At 43.0% G+C, this 21,578-nt stretch overlaps 1 protein-coding gene across 1 annotated transcript in view; it reads right to left on the bottom strand.

Moving 5' to 3' along the window:
• Positions 1-16,197: 16,197 nt before the first annotated feature.
• LOC132828276 (ataxin-7-like protein 1) overlaps positions 16,198-21,578 on the bottom strand; it is a 37,436-nt gene continuing 32,055 nt past the window's right edge. Inside the window, exon 11 of the mRNA XM_060845249.1 lies at positions 16,198-16,688. Within this exon, the coding sequence (XP_060701232.1) occupies positions 16,671-16,688 (18 nt within the window). The 3' untranslated portion in view covers positions 16,198-16,670. The remainder of the gene's footprint in view (positions 16,689-21,578) is intronic.

Below are 21,578 nucleotides of genomic sequence, written 5' to 3'. Positions count from 1 at the left end.
GCAAAATTAGGGCGCATGGTATTGGGGGCAAAGTACTAACTTGGATTGAAAGTTGGTTGGCTGATAGGAAACAAAGAGTAGTGATAAACAGCTCCATTTCAGAATGGCAGGCAGTGACCAGTGGGGTACCACAGGGATCAGTGCTGGGACTGCAGCTTTTTACAATATATGTTAATGATATAGAAGATGGTATCAGCAATAACATTAGCAAATTTGCTGATGATACTAAGCTGGATGGCAGGGTGAAATGTGATGAGGATGTTCGGAGATTACAGGGTGACCTGGACAGGTTAGGTGAGTGGGCAGATGCATGGCAGATGCAGTTTAATGTGGATAAATGTATGGTTATCCACTTTGGTGGCAAGAACAGGAAGGCAGATTACTACCTAAATGGAATCAATTTAGGTAAAGGGGCAGTATAGAGAGATCTGGGTGTTCTTGTACACCAGTCAATGAAGGTAAGCATGCAGGTACAGCAGGTAGTGAAGAAGGCTAACAGTATGTTGGCCTTCATAACAAGAGGGATTGAGTATAGAAGCAAAGAGGTTCTTGTGCAGCTGTACAGGGCCCTGGTGAGACCACACCTGGAGTACTGTGTGCAGTTCTGGTCTCCAAATATGAGGAAAGACATTCTGGCTATTGAGGGAGTGCAGTATAGGTTCACAAGGTCAATTCCTGGAATGGCAGGATTACCTTACACTGAAAGACTGGAGCGACTGGGCTTGTATTCCCTTGAGTTTAGACGGCTGAGAGGGGATCTGATTGAGACATATAAGATTATTAAAGGATTGGATGCTCTGGAGGCAGGAAATGTGTTTCCGCTGATGGGTGAGTGCCGAACCAGAGGACACAGCTTAAAAATACGGGGTAGACCATTTAGGACAGAGATGAGGAGAAACTTCTTCACCCAGAGAGTGGTGGCTGTGTGGAATGCTCTGCCCCAGAGGGCAGCGGAGGCCCAGTCTCTGGATTCATTTAAGAAAGAGTTGGATAAAGCTCTCAAGGATAGTGGAATCAAGGGTTATGGAGATAAGGCAGGAACAGGATACTGATTAAGAATGATCAGCCATGATTGAATGGTGGTGCAGGCTCAAAGGGCAGAATGACCCAGTCCTGCACCTATTGTCTATTGTCATAACATAGCAGTATGTAATGACAGGAGAACAAGCTTTGAGTTTGAGGGCCTCCTCATCCTCCTGTCTGCTTGTTCAAGCTCTCCAAATGGAGCTACCCACATTGACATCCCTTCCTTACCATTTCTGTGTGTATACTTCATATTAGTCTCAATCTTACTTTGGAAAAGATGTAAGCTCATGCGTAAAACTCTGCAAAGCTGAAGGGAAGAATCAGTGATTTACATGTGATGGACTTTTTGTCACCTATGCTCCACTTGCTTACGATCAGAGCAGCCATACCTTCATGGAGAGTAATGTCTACCAGCCACTAGCTGGAGGACACTCCTCTTGGAAGGAGTCTAGATTAGAGTGGTGCTGGAAAAGCACAGCAGGTCAGCTTCCAAGGAGCAGAAAAATCAATGTTTTTGATAAAAGCCCTTCAGCATGAATGAAGGCAGGGAGCCTCCAGGGTGGAGAGATAAATGGGAGGGGGGAGGGGTGGTGGGGCTGGGGAGAAGGAAATAAAGAGTACAATAGGTGGATGGGGATGAAGGTTAGAGTGGAGTGGATAGGTGGACTGGAAGATTTATTATATTTATTGTATTAATTTTTTTTATTATATTTCCCTCCCCACCCCTTTCCGCCTTCTGCAAAGACTGCTCCCTCCGTGACTACCTGGTCAGGTCCACGCACACCCCAACAACCCACCCTCCCATCCTGGCACCTTCCCCTGCCACTGCAGGAATTGCAACACCTGTGCCCACCCCTCCTCCCTCACCTCCATCCAAGGCCCCAAAGGAGCCTTCCACATCCATCAAAGTTTCACCTGCACATCACCAATGTCATTTATTGTATCCATTGCTCCCGATGCAGTCTCCTCTACATTGGAGAAAATGGAGCCTTCTCGCAGAGCGCTTTAGGGAACATCTCTGGGACACCCGCACTAAACAACCCCACCACCCCGTGGCCCAACATTTCAACTCCTCCTCCCACTCTGCCGAGGACATGGAGGTCCTGGGCCTCCTGCATCAATGCTCCCTCACCACCCGACACCTGGAAGTAGAACGCCTCATCTTCTGCCTCGGAACATTTCAACCCCAGGGCATCAATGTGGACTTCACCAGTTTCCTCATTTCCCCTCCCCCCACCTTACCCCAGCTCCAACCTTCCAGCTCAGCTCTGTCCCCATGACTTGTCCTACCTGCCAATCTTCTTTCCCACCTATCCACTCCACCCTCCTCTCTGACCTATCACCTTCATCCCCTCCCACCCCCACCCCCCACCCCGGAGGCTTCCTGCCTTCATTTCTGATGAAGGGCCTTTGCTCGAAACATCGATTTTTTTTTTTCCCCCCCTACTCCTCGGATGCTGCCTGAACTGCTTTTTCAGCGCCACTCTAATCTAGACTCTGATTTCCAGCATCTGCAGTCCTCACCTTTGCCTAGTCCTCTTGGAAGGAACCATGAGGAAGTCTGATTCATGCACCCAGTTGGGGCAGGGGCTGTCTCTCTTTACCTGCATATGTCCTGTTACAATACATCAACTTCCTGCGAGCACAGCAACCACCGGGAGGTATGTCTGTGCTTCTCTTCATAAATTGTTTTACCTTTTGGAGGTAGTGATAGGCTGCCTTGGCACATTCATGTTGGAGGGAAAAAAATGTTTATCTCAAGAATCCATCATTCTGCCAATGGTAGAGCAAAACACTCAACTCTAAACTCACTCTGGAGTACTCCATTTGGTAGTCCAAGATACATTTTTACCTGAAAGTTAACTCCGTGCATGTTCATAGCCATTTGACAAGATATCTGTGGGTGACAGTCAGTGCAGTTTGAGCAAAGGAGATATAATGGCAGGGGCAAAGGCCCTTTGATGCATCAGCCATCTTCATTCTCATCACATTTTGCAGCACTTGGACAGTAGCCTTGTATGTTGTGGCATTTCATGTAGTCATTTAAAAACTTGTGAAATGCTGACAGGCACTAATTAAGTAGGATGCTGAGATCAGAGCTGAAGCATGTGTTGCTGGAAAAGCGCAGCAGGTCAGGCAGCATCCAAGGAGCAGGAGAATTGGCGTTTCAGGCGAAGCCCATTCAATCATCTTATCTCTAAGGAAAACATCCCTGGTCTATTCATGCAAATTTCTGCAAATATTTTCATCAGTGCAATGGAAATCCCTAATGAATTGTTTTCCAGTGTGATGCAATGTTGCTGACCTTTTCCTGCAATTTGTTTCTTATACAAGATAACCTGCTTGTCTTTTTCCATACAGAAATCCATTGGATTCAGAGGACAGAGTCATCTAAGAACAAGCAGCGAAACAAGCTAAGGTTGGATAACATTGCAATAGGATTGTGTGTGAACCTAACTGAGGCTCATGATCATCCAGTGTGAACTCAGTTGGGTTTTTCTTCACTTCTCTTCAGTTTGATGACTTGTCCCGTGTCTGTATCAGTGAGGGTCAAAGAGCAATTTCAGACAAACAGTGAAAGGAAATGGCAGTGGCCCGAGATCCGTCAGCAAACGTGGAATCATTTCCACAAAATTTATGACAACTTTGTACAAAATTATATATGGGTCCATTTTTCCAAGCTGGGATAGGAGTTCTGTCTCTTTACCTAGCCACCTCCTGTTGCAGAACATCAATGCTTTGCGAATTCAATAGAACAAGGCAACTGACAGGAGATATGTCTTTATTTCCCTTCACAAATTGTATTACCTTTGGAGGTGGTGCTAGTGTGTAGTTCTTTGAGGAGTTAGCATTTCCTGTTTGGGAAAGTCAGGCTGGCTCATTGCACTCAGAGAGTGTGTTAGACAGAGTGCCAAAATATTACAGACCAAGCAGAGTCTGGGAAACAGCAGGCTTGTCTGCAGCAGAAGGAAGAACAAAATTAGTACTGCAGATGTTCTGCAGCTCTGGTAATGAGGGTTACAAGTCTCCAAGCCTGTTCATAATTTATTCAGGTAGCTACAAATAGAATGCATTGAGTTATTTCAAGGAGAATGGAATACAAAAATGGGTTGGAATTTGAAAGTATTCGGATTTCTGGCATCCTGAAACTTCATGAAGAACACAACTGTGAAGAGTGATCAACAAACATCATTTGAGCTTATCTCACCGTTCATCACTTCAGTATATGGCTGTTGTAAATGAGCCACAACCTGCACCCTCTGCCTAGATCCCTGCATACAATAATTGAGAGTTACAATGTCACTGAAAGAATCAAAGATAGCAATTGTTTATGCATACGTTACAATGTTACAAGCCTGACTGAACAAATCGATGAGGACTAGTTCAGGAAAGTTACAGCTTTCACAGAAAGACAATAAATGTGATTTCTCGATTAATCCGGTTGCCGGATTCTCCTTTATATTTATCTCGCCTGGAAGCGTGGTCGCTGTACTAGCCTCTTATTCTCTTTTCTTTCCTATCACTGTTCACTTTACCTTATCACCTTGTAACCCTGCCCTGTGTTTCTGGTGTGATGCTCATCACGTGAAAGCATACTTGTGTGCTACAAGATGTGCTCTATTTGTATGTAACAGTGTTATCACGACAAATAAAAGATTTTTGACTTCTATGCCTTGTTTCATTTTCAATGTTTGCAGTCCAATCTTCTGTCCCCATCACATGCCCACTCTTCAAGTTCTAAAGTCACATACCACACATCCCCACATAACATTTCATTTCTCCTCATTGTCATCTCTCTCTGGCATAGCACCACCCCACCCCTTCCTCCATTAAATCTGTGTCTCTGACATAACTATGGAAAGTCTCAGGCCTGACTCCTTCAAGTTATAATGCTTAATTGGCCACTATTTTTAATATTGGCAACAAGTCCTTGTTTAAAAGTGTTTGTGCATTTTCTGGGATACATACCTGCACATGTCTGGTGTGAATAAATGCAGCATATATCTAAATAGCAAACTGCCTATCCCCATTCCTCAGTCTTCACTGTGTTAGTCAATAATTTGTTTTATAAATACCTTTAACATGGTAAAACATTGACAGGTGTTTAAATCGTACAAAATAATATTCAACCATTGGAGATATTAGAGTGGGAAGCAAAAGCTTGATGAAGGAGGTGAGGTTTATGCAGTGCCTTAAAGAAGTGAAAGAATCTCTATTATTACAGGGAATTCAGCCTGTTTTGTTTGTTCTAGTTCTCAACTTGCTGCCTTTTCCATTAAGCCTGCACATTATTTAAATATTTATCTAATACCTTGCTTCAAATGAACCTGCCTCCAGCACACCATATAAAAATGAGCTAGTCACCCATCACATTTGTGTCTTTTGCCAAAGATTTTTAAACTATGACCTCTGATTATCTATACTTCTGCAGGTGAGAAGAGTTTTCTCCCTATTTACTCTGTCCAGATCCCTCGAGAATTTGAAAATGATATCTTGCCCTCAGCCTTCTCTTCAAGGTTGGTACAGATATTTCAGCAGGGAGTTCCAGCGATTGGAACACAAGCAAATGAAAGCACGCCAATGATGGAGTGTTTGAGGTGAGGGATGCTCAAATGAAGTGCAGAGATCCTTGAATATTCGTGGGGCTGTGGGAGAGGATCGAGATAAGGATAGAAAAACCAACTGGAGATTGGGGAAGTTCCACTGGATCTTTTGGGAAAGTGTTCCTCCATATCCAAAACCATTAAACAGAATTTCATTATTCACCTCACTTTCATTCATAGGATCAAAAATTTGGATGTGAATTTTAAAATTGAAGCATTGTCAGACCCAGGAGCAAATGTAAGGCATGAGCATCCAGGAGCTTGGGAAACAGGGCTGGCTGCAGGCTAGAATTCAGGAAGACGTTTGAATGAGCTGTTTATGGAGAATGAAAGATGGAAGACCAACAATGGAGGATCATGGTTGTCACATCTAAAAGTCACAAAGTCGAGTATGTGGTGCTGGAAAAGCACAGCAGGTCAGGCAGCATCTGACGAGCAGGAGAATGGACGTTTCAGGCAAAAGCCCTTCATCAGGAAAGATCTGATGAAGGGTTTATGTTGAGTATTTCCAGCATTTTCAATTTTAATTTCAGATTCCAGCTTCGTCATCTGTATTTTGTTTTCGAACAGAAATAAGTGACCTCTGGCCACATATGCTGATCCACATTATAGATGCAACCAACAACCCTTGTCATCCTTACTACGTTACCAAATGAAGCTCTCATCACAATTTTGAACTGTTTCTTTTTCTCAGTGTCTTTCTTGCAAGTGGGTTCAATTTTCAATATCATCGGTTCTTTCTGTGCTCCAGACATCTCCAGTAAATGGCCTGACTGCACCACTTCTCCCCATCACCAGAGAATATATTTTCATTTATTCTTTAAGTCACTCACCAGAGCCCTGAGCACCCAATTTAGGCTGAGTCCCATTGTATGCTGCACTGTCAGAGGTGTTAGCTTTGAGATGAGATTAAAAACCATGGCCCGCAATGGCATTTATTTCAAAGTAGGACAGATGTTGTTGAAAATGTGGTGCTGGTTAAAGCACAGCAGGTCAGGCAGCATCCAAGGAATAGGAAATTCGACGTTTCGGGCATAAGCCCTTCATCAGGAATGAGGAGAGAGTGCCAGGCAGGCTAAGATAAAAGGTAGGGAGGAGGGACTTGGGGGAGGGGTGATGGAGATGTGATAGGTGGAAGGAGGTCAAGGTGAGGGTGATAGGCCAGAGTGGGGTGGGGGCAGAGAGGTTAGGAAGAAGATTGCAGGTTGGGAGGGCGGTGCTGAGTTGAGGGAACCGACTGAGCCAAGGTGGGGGGAGGGGAAATGAGGAAACTGGAGAAATCCGAGTTCATCCCTTGTGGTTGGAGGGTTCCCAGGCGGAAGATGAGGCGTTCTTCCTCAAACCGTCGTGTTGTTATGCGTTCTTCCTCCAACCGTCGTTGGACAGATGTTTCCCTGTTATCCTAGCCAATTCTTATTTCTCAAATAATGTTGAGACTAGTTATTTGACTACGGTCACTCACTTTGGGATCTTATGATACAGAAAATCATGAAAGACACTATTTAAATGCCTTTTCTTATTTTCAAGTGTTCCTGTTCCAGTGTGCATGTCAATTATAGATGTTGTCATTTTGGTACTGCAAGATTGATGTATTTTCAGAAACAGCATTTGGGTGCAATGCTAACCCAAGGTCAAATAAGCCTGTTGTAATTGATGGAGGCAAATAATAAAGATCCCAAAGCACCAACTGGAGATTGGGGAAGTTCCACTGGATCTTTTGGGAAAGTGTTCCTCCATATCCAAAACCATTAAACAGAATTTCATTATTCACCTCACTTTCATTCATAGGATCCATATTGTATACAAAGTGGCTGCTATGCTTGCATGTACAACAATGAGTTGACTTCAAAATGTATTGAAAGATCTGGGAAGTGCTTTGTGACATCTTGGAGTTGTCTGATATAATGTGAAGATAAGACAGGACACTACAAAAATTCTAATAAAACTTTATTTAAAAAAAATATCCAAATTGTTCACCAAACAGAGATAAACAACAAAAAAATCTTTATTCAAACTGTCTGTTTGGATGTTATAAATTATACATTTATTTGCTTATAAACCAAAGAACATTGAGGTCTAAAGTCAATATAAAAAAATCCCATAAATATTAGTCATAATAATTCAAACCAAACATTTTCAAATATGGATGGGAGGTGCAGAAAGGTTGGGGGAAGGGGTTGGTGACAGCATTCCTGGCAATGAGCCAGTTTTGCATGGGGTATGGAGGCAGCAATGTGGATGACACCCAGAATGAGTGGGTTGCAATCCGAAAGCAACATTTCCATGTAAGTTTTCCATGTCTGCAGTCACACAACAACCCAGAAGGTTTGGTAGATGCTGCCCAGAATTTGTCCCCTTTAAGATTCAAATGAACAAATAATTTTGAGGGGATATTGACTAGGGTCAGATTGTGGATTCCAATAGTTATTGATCCTGACGGGGGGATGGAGCAGGGGAGTTCTGTTAAAATCAATCTGGATTTCTACCCATGATTACAATCCAGTGATCCTTTCAAGAAAGCATATGTACTGGGAAATTATTGTGAAGAGACAATTAAGCTAAGCTGTGAGGCATTCAGTGGTGAAACAACCAATTAAACATTCACCATTGGCATGGTTTGGCCACTCTGCAAATACTCCAAATCTCAGGGATCAGCACCTTCAGTATAAGTGTGTTTCTATTTTTAGAGATGGGGACCACAAGAGGGGTTGACTCTGAACTAATGCTGATCAGCATGAAGCCTGCTGAAATCCATTTCTATTCACTGTCATTGTCCTCCTTGATCATTTCACAATAGCCACAAGTGGTTAATTCAGAAATAATTCAGCTGACCCAAAGCTGTTGTATTGCACTCTGGACTCTCAGCTTTATAACATTGTGCATGAAATTAAAAGTGCATCACGTGGAAAAAGAACATAGGCAAGGCGGACATAAAAGAATTCTTTTACACAGCACTGCTTCTGGCAACTTTAGAGAAATTTGATCTCTGTCTGAGCCGAGTTATTTTTGCTTCTTTAATCTTTATTGCAAAGGAATTGGAGTACAAGTACAGAGAAGTTTTATCGCAATTGTATAGGACACTGGTGCGACTAGAGCTGGAATATGGTGGGCAAGTTTGGTTTCTTTACATAAAAAATGATACTGTTGCACTCCTTAGGGCAGCAAAGGTTTGTTTGACTGATTTTGGAATAAGGTTTGTCCTACAAAAAGAAATTGAGTACACCAGGCCTTACATTAGAAAATGTTTGCCTTAGCTGTAGAATGTAGAACACAGGGTCACAGTCTCAAAATAAAGGGTCAGCTGTTTTTGATTGAGATGAGAAATTTATTCATTCAAGTTGTTATGAATATTTCAAATTACCCTCAAGAGTGATGGATGCTTAGTCAATGAATATATCTAAGAAAGTGGTGGGTAGATTTTCAGATACTAAGGGATATGACAATATGGCCGGACGTTGGAACTGAGATAGAAGATCAATTACAATCTTACTGAATGGTAGAGTCAGCTCGAAGAGCGAAATAACCTACACTTATTTCACATGATGTTTCCCTTACTGGGTTTCTCAAACTGGCTTCATGCAAAGCTAGTTCATTTGTCAAGGTCACGTATAGCTCTCAAAGCTGCCACATGAAGACCAACATTTCTTACTTCTCTATTGCTCAGCCCATAACTCTGCACACCAACCACACAAAGGCAGACAGAGCCAGAGTGTTCCAGGTAATGAGTACATTACAGTGGACTGTCATCTCACCTTTAACTATTCGTTTCCAGTGGGAATCACCAGACATTCACACAGACCTTTTGCCTTTCTAGGCTATAACTGTCAATAACTTATGTTCTGAAAAGCCTCCTTTAACTAACTTTAACATTGTACAGAGATAGTTTCAAGGATCAGACATTCTTATTCAGCTCAGCCACACAATGGGGAATATTTTGGCACAACAGACTTGTCCTTTTATCTGTCATCAGTTCCAAATTATAATTCAGTGATAGCCCCGTACCACGAATGAATAAGATATTATCAGGTTTCTAAAATAACTAGCAATTTTCTATTGATAAATGAGTATAGAATTAAATAATTAAGTATCAAACAAAAAGTAACTAAAAGTAATCATAAAAATAGAAAATGCAGGAAATATTCAGCAGGTCTGGCAGTGTCAGTGGAGATAAAAACAGAGTTAATGTTTTGGAACAAATCTGGCTCTTCTGTTTTTCAAAATAAAAACACATTAAATCTGAAATGTTAACTCTGTTTCTCTCTCCACTGATGCTGCCAGACCCACTGAGTTCCTCCAGCATTTCCTTTTTTTTTCAGTTTTCCAGCATCTGCAGTGTTTTGCTTCTATTTTTACTAAATATAACTGTCAGTTTACAGGCCTGGGCAGCAGCCCATGTTTGAGGTAATTGCTCGATTCCCTATCTTCTAGCTTGAAAGAACTTTAGCTGCAACTAATCCAAGTTGGAGGAGTTGGTGGTTTAGTGGTAAGGTCACTGGACTAGTAATCCAGAACCCCAGGCTGATATTCAGCACATGGCTTTGAAATTTGAATTCACTTTTTTTTTAGAAAATCTGGAATAAAAAGCCAGCCTAATGGCAACCATCGCCAATTGGTTGAATTCATCTGTTTCACGGAAGTCCTTTAGAGATGGAATTCTGCCATTCTTACCTGGTTTGTCCTACAGGTGACCCCAAACCCACAGCAATGTCACTGACTCTTAACTGACTTCAGGACGATTAGGGAATGTAGGGCTAGTCAATGAAGTCAACATCCATGAACAAATAAAAAAAAGTTAACACCAGACCCAATTTTATTTCCCTTTCCATTGGGGTGCCTTGATTTAATAAAACGAGAGAGATGAATGTTTCAATAAGATTCTTCATCTGTAAATGAAAATTTGGCTGTTGCTACTATCACAAAGCTAGTTCCTTTTTTTCCCTAAAAGCTGTTCCTTGGCTCAAGGAGACTCTGTCCTTGATTTCTTTCAGAGGGGTAATAAACCAGGCGGGGCTCCGATCAGCCAGATAAATATACAAGTGAGAAAGGAACCAAATGATATGTGATAGCTTGAGAGGAAGTAGATTAGGAGGAGAGTTGTGTGCAGTGTAAAAATCACACTGACCAACTGGGCTGGTTCTGTGCAAGAGATGGTCTACCAAGAAGTCTTCAAGATAATGAAAGATTATGATGGGTAGATAAAAAGGATTTTGAGAGGCCTTTTGTTTATGTGTAAAATGGATGAGATTTCAGGCCAAAGTGGTCATGTTTTAGAAGTGACCTGTATAAAGAAAGGGGAGCGGTCAGCTCTCTAACTGGAAAGTGGGCACCAAAAGCATGGGAGTGCCCACCAACTATTAGGGGGAGAGGTGAATTGCCAGGTGCTGGGGGAGGAGGAGTGTGGGAGGAGTCATTTTTGTTCAACCTCCCAGATTGTGGCCATGTGCAATTAGAAGCACCACTCAATACCAGGGAGGCTGGCCCAATCCTACACCCACCCCCACATCTGCCTTTGGTTTTTAAGGTGCTGATTGACTAGCCCATGCATTTCAAGCACTTTTTGTAAAAAATATTTGTCTCAAGATTTCCAACATTTTTGATTTTAGACTCTCATTCAAACACAGATTCAAGTAGAAAAGAGAAGGCAGAGGAGTGAACTGACAGAAATCTTTAAAATTACAAAGAGGTTTGATAAGAGATATGTAGTTGCAGGAGATGTGCAGCCATGAATAAATCTAGTCAGGGATTCAGGAGAAATGTCTATGCACAGATGAGAATATCAAATGTGCTACCACAGAGAATGGCTGCAGTGAATAATATAGTACGTTTATGGGAAGCCAGATAAATACACAAGTGAGAAAGGAACCAAATGATATGTGATAGCTTGAGAGGAAGTAGATTAGGAGGAGAGTTGTGTGGAGTGTAAAAATCACACTGACCAACTGGGCTGGTTCTGTGCAAGAGGTGATCTATCAAGAAGTCTTCAAGATAATGAATGATTATGATGGGTAGATATTGGTTGATCATGAAGCAGTAATAATGGGCATCCAAAATTAAAACCAGGGAAAAAAATTGTATAATCCTATTTTCTTCTCTATCTGAGCTTTTCCGACTGCTTCTTTTAACAGTTACCATGGTGTTCCACAGAGTTTAAAAATCCCATTACGTTTTCTTGGTTTTAAATTGTTTCTCACTCTGCACATTGCTATGAAATGGGCATGTAAGAGCACGTAAAATCCCCCACACTGGATTTATATCACACCTACTGTTTCCCTCCCCCGCACTTGAGACCACTCACCCTGGTTTACATCAACATGGGGAGCTTCAGGATGGACTGTGGAGTCCGTCAGCTTCCAATCAATTTGACAAAAATCAATCCAGATCCAATGTCCCAGCCTCGGTTCCCATTTGCATTAAAAAAAATTAAAAATTGAAATAATATTCGAAACCTGATTCAGGTTTTGATGCTTTGATCTATACAATAAACTACATTACTCCCATCAGTGCAACAGTCTGCATTCTGATCATTCACTGCCCTTCGGCAATTACTGAGATACCTCTCTGTTCTCTTCAATGCATTACATCTGGCATTTGTAACATTAGGTCACGATATATATGTATTTGTATTTATAGATATATATTTGACCAGTTCAAACTGTAAAATATTATAGACAAATGTACCAATACAAAAGATATTTGCATAATTATCAGTACAGAACTATTAAAAACTGTTCAGACATTTACACATCTAAGCTTTATATCTCCATGAGTGACACTAGTTCAGTATTAATATTCCCAAGGCTCTCTGTTACTCAGACACATGAATCTTTATTATGAGGGTCAACTTTAGCGCTCCACTGCATTGGCTGTTTTAAGGCAAGTGGCACTCGGGTACCAAGAGAAATGGGTTGACCAGTTCAGAACGTTAGTCAGAATCTCTCCTGTTATTTCAGGGAGCTGGGTTCCATTACAGCTGAGATTGATGGATTCAAAGGCTCCTCGATTTGCTGACCATTGGGGTGGTGTGCAAATTAAGTCGAGCACAGTCTGGATCCAGCATCTACTGCCAATGTTCTTGATTTGGGACTAACTTTCAGAAAACTGGTGATCTTAGTGAGAGAAAACAAAACCCAGCAAGTGTGGAAAATGGGAAGCTGTCACACTGGTTAGGAAGGAGGTTAGGGATGCTCATTTGAAGAGGAGAAGAGCCCTAATTCATCAGATTTACATAGTGTTCTTAAGGTACAGGGACCAAGATAGTTCACAGAGAAACAGATGAAAAATGACAGTCTGACAGTAGGGGGAGCTATGATGATAAACATAACTGGACAGTTTTTAAGGAAGTTTTTAAAGAAGGGGAGCAAGAGAGAACAGACAGTGAGGGGGATGTAGCTGAGAGAAGACAGTTCCACACACAGGTTGCAAGTCAGTAGGAGGAATAAATGCAGCTGTGACAAAAGGTCCAAGAACCAAAGTGATTGAACCTGGAGCAGGCTCTGGAGAGGTTTACAAAGATGGTAAAGAGAAAGGGTGAGGAAAGGGACTGGAAGGGATTCATAAACATGGAAATCACTCACTCTGTAGGTCAAGGAGGCTGATCTCATCAGGATTATCAGTGAACACGATCTGGTACGGCATTGAACAAGTAATAGAGGGGAGATCTTGCAAAGCAGAGACAATGGGATAGTGATTAGATTAGATTACTTACAGTGTGGAAACAGGCCCTTCGGCCCAACAAGTCCACACCAACCCGCCGAAGAGCAACCCACCCAGACCCATTTCCCTACACTTACCCCTTCACCTAACACTACACTGAACAGGGTAATCCAGAACCCCAGGCTCAAGGTCTGAAGAGATGGGCTTGAATACCATCGGGTGAACCAAAAACTAAAGGTGGCCACTGTTAATTGCTGTTTAAACCCATTGGGTCCCTAATTTCCTTTAGGGAAGGAAATCTGCCATCCCTACCTGGTCTGGCCTACATGTGACTCCACACCCACAGTAATGTGGTTGACTCTTAACTGCCCTCGGGGCAATAAAAATTAGCCTAGCAACACCCATATCCCATAAATGAATAAAGCCAGGAGCGCTTAGTAATGAGGACAAGTGATACTGGTTCCTGATATTGGAACAGCTTCATTCTCCAGTAAAACACATCCCACAAAAGCACAAACAAATCTATGGTAGAATTAACTTTCACCCATGCCACCCAGCAGGAAGCTGCAGTAATTAGACTGACACCTGATTTCACTCCATGTTCAGGCTTGTTGGATATACAAGAAAAAGTTGAAAAGAGAACATTTGCAGGGCTGTGGGAAAAGGGCAGATAGGAGTAAGACTAATGGAAGAGGTTGTTCATAGATCTGACACAGGCACAGCCCGTGTTGGCATTGTCTCATTCCTCAGTCAAAAGAGCAATATTTGCCGTGGACGTGACAGGTTAAACTAAACCTGATATATCTCAGAGTTTGTCCAAACTGTGCATAAGCTCCCTGCCACAAAAATGGAATGGCTACAGTGAAAACAGCGTGCAGATGACCAAGTCTAACAGTATACCTTTAGCTTCCATCTGCATCTGTAACCTAATCCTTTGTCACTCACAGAGCACAACAACATTGAAATTATTTTTCTGGTTTTTAAGCACCACCAGAAGAGACTTTTGACAGCTCAGTGCTGACCCTTGGTCACTAAATCATGGAACTATTTGTAGGAAATGTACAGCAAAATAATTATATGTATAAAAATAGTAATAAAAAAGTATAGCAATATAATGAAAAAAGTTATGATAAATAAAACAAAGCCATAATTTCTCAAAAAGGCTGATAAAATAGGTTGAGCAGAAACAGAAATACTGAAATAACGGAATGAAATTATAAGACTGTTGAAGCTTTCCTGCTCCAAGTGAGGAGTACTGAGCAGTAATCAAATATGTGAAATGTTTGCTCAGTTTATCATAGAGTAAGGGATGATTTGAGATTTTATAAATAGTTTGAAGGAAGACTTGAATCTCTCACTCAACCCATCAGATTTGAAAATTCCACAAATCCTCTCTCAGACTTTGTGAGACCTCTCGAGAAATACCACCTCTCTACCTGTGAACATCTGCAGCCTGCTATTTGTAACATAGTCCACATGGCGAATAATTCTGCAGTGGATATTGTAAATTAGTCCTTCCTTGCTGGATCAGGCACCAGCTCTCTGCAATGGTGACTGAATGGAACTCTCTTCAGTACAGTGTAGGCCCCACACCACCTGATGTCTCTTGTTAAAATGTGAATCTAGATGAGCACCTATTTGTCAGGGTCAGTGAGAGAGCAGAATGCTATTTCAAACTGCTCACCCAATGTGTAGCCTGATCTAGTACTGAGTCTTGCAAACCTCATAGGGGACTGTGATGGCCAGCGGTTCAATAGGTAGACTATTAATTCAGAAATTCAAGTCGTGTTCGGGAATCCAAATTTGAATCATGGCAGATGGTGGAATTTGAATTCAATAAAAATTTGGAATTGAGAGTCTAATGATAACCATGAAACCATCGCTTGTTGGAAAAACCCATCTAATTCACTCACATCCTTCAGGGAAGGAAACCGCCATCCTTACCTGGTCTGGTCTACAAGTGACTCCAGTCCCACAGAAATGGGGTTGACTCTTAACTGTTTTAACTGTCTTCTGGGCAAGTAGGGATGGGCATTAAATGGCTGGCCTAGCCAGTGAGGTCCACCTCCCGTAAATGAATAAAGACAAATACCACATGGAGCCAATGTACAATCTTAGGTAATGCACTTTAACAAATACATGTTGGCAGTGTTACCCAGTACTGGGCAGACAGGTTGTACGACAGAGTTAGAACTTTCAAAAGACTTCAGTTGTAGTGAGGGGGCAGGAAGTTAATAACATGCTTCCATAATTAATACAATTACAGGGTCACTGTTAGTGACACTATCACCAAGTGGCAGACAGCCAAGGTATTATTTGCAATCAGGTTTTAAGGGCAAACATTATTACTAGTTACCAGAGATCAAAGCATTCCTTGGCTCAGAGGATTCTACCTCAGTCTGTAAGGATTGCACAGGCAAGAGGAGATTCTTGAAAAGAAATCTTCCGTGCCAGATCTGCATTCTGGGAAATGGTGACATTGTGGCTTCTTCATTATGTAATATGTTGAGAAACGGTAAAAAAAAAGCAACCCATTCATCTCCAGATCCTGTGCGTCATCTTTCTCCTGACTCTTGGATTTGTGAGTGACACATTCTAGTTTTTCCAATTCAGTAAGAACATCAAATTGGTGACAGCCATTGGCCCTGAACCTTCACCCCTCACCGAGACTGCTCAATATGAAGAATGGGCAATGCCCAATATGGTGACTAAGGGAGCAACAGGGATACAATGCAGGGCCTCAGTGGACTGGGCGTGAGGTCAGCTCTTGTTCTTGACCATGATGCTGAATCACCTGGGAGTCACTTGAGAGGAATGGCTCCCAGGAGAAGTTACCCCAACAGGTGTCCGGCACCTAAGGGATTGACCCCTGATGTGGGTCAGGAGACAGGGGTGCAGGAGGGGACAGGGGGAAGGCACAATGCCATCAGGAGACCTGGGCCCGATGCTGGGCACCCAGACTGAAGATGTGGTCGGAACACTTCCCTTCACTCTCCACTGTTCTGGAGGCCAAATCACTGGATGTGCACCTCACCACCCATTTGGCACGTATTTGGAAACTGCCCCTGTTCCTACCACTGCACAGCAAGGATGTCACGTTAAGCAACCACAAAGGTGTAACCCCGGAGTGGACAGATCGGAAGCAGAGAACAAACAAAACAAATGGATGACAAGGTGCAGTGACTCCTGCCACAGACACAAAGGTCGACAAAATAGTTCGTACCAACTCAGGCGGCTAGTGTGAGGGTCTGCAGTGATTTGTGCATAAACAGCCTGTGGCGCAGCAGACTTCCCGATAGCCTGGACGATGTCTGGTTTGTGTGAGCGAAGGTCTGGAGGTGGCAACTGATGGATGGACATTTCCGGGAAACTAGGACCAATTTGTTCTCATGGACGCACTTTTGCCTGGAGAAGACAGGAGGAAAAGAAAGATTAACGCTGAGGAAACAAACTCACTCTCAGAACGTGCATTTTTATTTTCACAACTACAGGACATAGAGTCATAGAAATGTACTGCACAGAAACAGACAGTTCAGTCCAACTCGTCCATGCTGACCAGATATCCCAAACCAATCTAGTCCCACCTGCCAGCACTCAGCCCCTTTCCCCAGAGCACTCTGTAGAGTCATAGGTTTGTACAGCACAAAAGCAGACCCTTCAGTCCAACTCGTCCGTGCCAACCAGATATCTTAAACTAATCTAATCCCATTTGCCAGCACTTGGCCCATCTCCCTCTAACCCCTTCCTATTCATTTACCCATCCAGATGCCTTTTAAATGTTGCAACTGGACCAGCCTCCACCACTTCTCTGGCAACTCATTCCATACACATACCACCCTCTGTGTAAAAAAAGTTGCCCCTGAGGTCCCTTTTATGTCTTTCCCCTCTCACCCTAAACCCATGCCCTCTAGTTCTGGACTCCCCCACCCCAAGGAAAAGAGCCTGTCTATTTACCCTATCTATGCCCCTCATAATTTTGTAAACCTCTATAAGGTCACCCCTCAGCATCCAACACTCCAGGGAAAACAGTCCTAGCCTATTCAGCCTCTCCCTATAACTCAAATCCTCCAACCCTGGCAATATCTCTATAGTATTTCTGAAGAGTATAATGTAAGAAACATAACAATTTTCACACAATAAACCACCACAAAATGCAATGAAATAGTGACTAAATAATCTCTCCAAGTGATGTTGGTTGAGATGTAAATATTGACCCCATACACCTGATCCTCTTTGGAATGGTGCCATGGAATCATTTAAATCCACCTGAGAGGGCAGGTGGTTTAGTGTATTATCTGAAAGACAGAGCCTGTGTCTGTACAGCATTTCCACAATGCTGCAGAGGGGCAGTCTCGGCTGTGTATTGGGGCTTTAACCAGTGATCTTCAAAATCAGAGGCAAACTGTTGCTTCTGACTATCCACTGAGTCACAGGTGACATGACCAGAACATGTCAGATGTGGAGAAATGAGATTACATTAACTGAGGATCACCAATTCAGTGGAAAGACAAAGGAAAGTATTTGATTCCTAATCCCACATGCATGGTATGGATTGATCAACTCAACATTTAATCCTCCATCTGAAAACATGGTGCTCCTCCGCAGAGGCTAGAAGCAAGAAAGAATTTGCTTGTTTGAGGTGAGATTAATGATTGTTTCAAATGCCCAAAGTCTGGCTAGCACTTAGCACATGCCAGAAACTCTCATACATGGTTAGTCACGGGTTTTTTTTCTCTCCTCTGAAACCAACACCATCGAGTACAGCAGAGACAAGGCTTCCAAGGTACACACTGGTTATGGATGGGCATCCATCCTGGAGGTGCCCCTGCTCAATGACCTACGCTGGCGTCCAGTTGAGTAACACCCTGATTTTATAAAGTTCATCCTAGTTCCATCATGAGCTCATCCACCTGTCGTTTCCTTCACCAGAATCCTACTTTTTGGGTGAAAATGTACTTCTTGACAACCCCCACCGGAATAGCCTGGCTTGAATGGAAAGGTATTGGAAAGGTCTTCCCACTCTGTACAGCTGCAGCATAATTGTGCTCCAGTCCCTTGAGAGAAAGGCCAATGCTCCATTAGCCTTTGGAAATATTTCTCAACCTGTCCTCTAGATTTCCCTTCGTTCTCTGCTTAGATCTTGAAATCTCTCCAATCCTTTACAGTTCTGAACTTCCCCCTATTTAGAAAACATTAATTCAGCTTTCTGCTCAGGGAGCAAGGGGTAAGCCAGGAAACTACAGGATGGTCAGTCTAACCTCAGTGGTGGGAAACTACTGGAATCAATTCTGAGGGACTGAAATAATTTGCACTTGGAAAAACAGGGACTAATTAAAGACAACCAGCATGGTCTTGTTAAAGGGGAGACCAATTTGATTGAATGCTTTGAAGATATGATCAGATCTGTACATGAGGGCAATGCATTGAATGTAATAAACTTGGCCTTCAGCAAGGCTTTTGATAAGGTCCTGCATGAGAGAGTGATAGTGAAGGTCAAATCCATTGGGATCAGAGGAAATTTGGCCAATTAGCCCCAGAATTGGCTGAGTGGCAGGAAGATGATGACCGCAAGGTCTTTTTGTGACTGGAAGTCAGAGTCCAGTGGGATTCCACAGTTATCAGTGTTGGATCCCTTGCTGCTGTGATCCATATAAATGGTTTAGACTTAAATACAAAGGAGGGGCTTGATCACGAAGTTTGCAGATGATACAAAAATTGGTGCTGGATAATCTTAGATTATAGGAGGATATAATAGGGAGCTTCTCAAAATGGAGACCTGTCATCAGTGGTGTCCCACAGGGATCCGTGCTGGGACCACTGTTGTTTATGATATACATAAATGATTTGGAGAAGGTGTAAGTTGCCTCATTAGCAACTTTGCAGATGACACTAAGATAGTGAAGAGGACTGTCAGAGAATACAGCAGAATATAGATAGATTGGAGAATTGAGCACAGAAACGGCAGATGGAGTTCAATCCAGGCAAATGCATTTCCACAGTGAACTATACAGTAAATGGAAAAGTCCTGGGGAAAATTGTTGTCCAGAGAGATCAGGGTATTCAGGTCCATTGTTCCCTGAAAGTGGCAACGCAGGTCAGTTCAGTGGTCAGTGGTCAAGAAGGCATACTGCATGCTTTCCTTCGTCGGACAGGGTATTGAGTACAACAGTTGGCAGGTTATGTTACAGTTGTATAAGACTTTGGTTCGGCCACATTTGGAATACTGCCTACAGTTCTGGGTGCCACATCACCAAAAGGATGTGGACACTTTGGAGAGGGTGCAGAGAAGGTTTACGAGGATGTTGCCTGGTATGGAGGGTGATAGCTACGAGGAGAGGTTGAGTAGATTAGGATTATTTTCATTAGAAAGAAGGAATTTGAGGGGGGACCTGATTGAGGCATACAAAACCATGAGAGGTGTAGACAAGTTAGATAGCAGGAAACTTTTTCCAAGAGTAGGGGAGTCAATTAGTAGGGGTCACGAGTTCAAAGTGAGAGGGAAAAAGTTTAGGGGAGATATAAGTGGAAGGTTCTTTACGCAGAGGGTGGTGGGTGCCTGGAATGCGTTGCCAGCGGAGGTGGTAAGGGTGGGAACAATAGCATCATTTAAGATGTATCTAGACAGATACATGAATGGGCAGGGAGCAGAGGGATACAGATCCTTAGAAAATAGGTGGCAGGTCTAGATAGAGGATGTGGAACGGCACAAGCTTGGAGGGCCGAAGGGCCTGTTCCTGTGCTATAAGGTTTTATATAGATGGACTGGTCAGATGGGCCCATCAGTGGCAAATGGAAGCGTGAGGGAACAAGGCAAGGGAATACACAAGGAACAGTAGGACCTTGATGTGCATGCCCGATGGTCTCTTAAGGCAGTAAGACAGGTGGATAAAATGGTTAAGAAGGCACATTTGCCTCTTTAGCCAAGGCATAGAGGCTAAGAGCAGGGAGGTTATGCTGGAACTTTATAAAATGTTGGTTAAGCCTCAGTTGGAGTCGTGTTCACAGATCTAGAATCCATATTATGCACTGGAGAGGGTGCAGAGGAGAGTTACTAAAATATCACCTTGGTTGGAGAGTTTCAGTTATGAAGAGGTTGGATAGATATGGGTTGTTTTCCTTAGAGGGGCAAGATGGAAATGTTTAAAATGATCAGGGGCCTAGACATGGTGAAACCTTTTCCCTTTATCGATTTAGGAAAGGGTAGGAGGTTTTGGTGGTGGGGAGGGGATGGAATGTGAGGACAGATCTTTTCATACCGAAGGTGGTTGGGATCTGGACCTCACTGCCTGCAAGGGTGGGAGAGACCGAAATACTCACTACATTGAAGGAGGATTTGGATGTGCATTTGTGATGCCAACGCTGTGGGCAAAGTGCTGGAAAATGGGATTACAACAGTTCAGGTTTTTGACTAAGGTATTTCTGACTGGTGCAGATCAACGGGCTGACGTGCCTTCTTCTGTGATGTAGACCTCTATGACTCAATGATATCTGACTACCACAATTTGCCTCTTTTTACACCATTAACTGTTTAGATGATTGTGCAAACAGACAGTTACTATCAGCCCAGTATTTACATTCGCCAGTCACAAGGATCGTTCAGAATGGGGGTAAAAACTCTCCACCTTCTCACAAAAGGGAGGCAACAATGGCTGAAAGTTTGCTCTGGACGGAGATTGGCAGTGAGCTACACATCCTCAGAACCATCAACTGGATGTCAACATGACTCCATCCAACCCGTGCACACACACACTCACTCCGTACTCACAGGGGGAAAAGGAACCCTGGATGATAAATAGGGGTGAGAAGTCCAAATACCATTGCTCTTCCCTAGCCTAGGAAGATATAAGCCAGGTACAGCAGCACCACTGGCAAGGAGCATCCAGCTACAAAGGAGCACTCATACCTTGGAGTTATTTGATAGGTTTCCCCAGGGACTGGCTCAGCTGGGCTTGGACTTGCTGGAATTTAGAAGAATGAGGGGAATCTCATAGAAACATATAACATCCTGACAGGACTGGACAGGCTAGATGTGGGAAGCATGCTTCCAATGTTGGGAAATTCCAGAACGAGAAGTCACAGTCTAAGAATTCAGGACTGAGACGAGGAAGAATTTCTTCACTCAGAGAGTTGTGAACCTGTGGAATTCCCTCCCACAGGAAGCTATTGGGGCCAGTTCATTAGGTAGATTCAAGAGGGAGCTGGATGTGGGTCTGGAGGCTAAAGGGATCGGGGGATGGGGAGAGGGCAAGAATGGGACAGTGAGATTGCATGAGCAGCCATGCTGGTATTGAACGG

This window comes from Hemiscyllium ocellatum, chromosome 26 (assembly GCF_020745735.1).
Source record: "Hemiscyllium ocellatum isolate sHemOce1 chromosome 26, sHemOce1.pat.X.cur, whole genome shotgun sequence".
Lineage (NCBI taxonomy): Eukaryota > Metazoa > Chordata > Chondrichthyes > Orectolobiformes > Hemiscylliidae > Hemiscyllium > Hemiscyllium ocellatum.
Note: the sequence above shows the minus strand (reverse complement) of the source record. Positions and strands in the feature narration are given on the sequence as shown.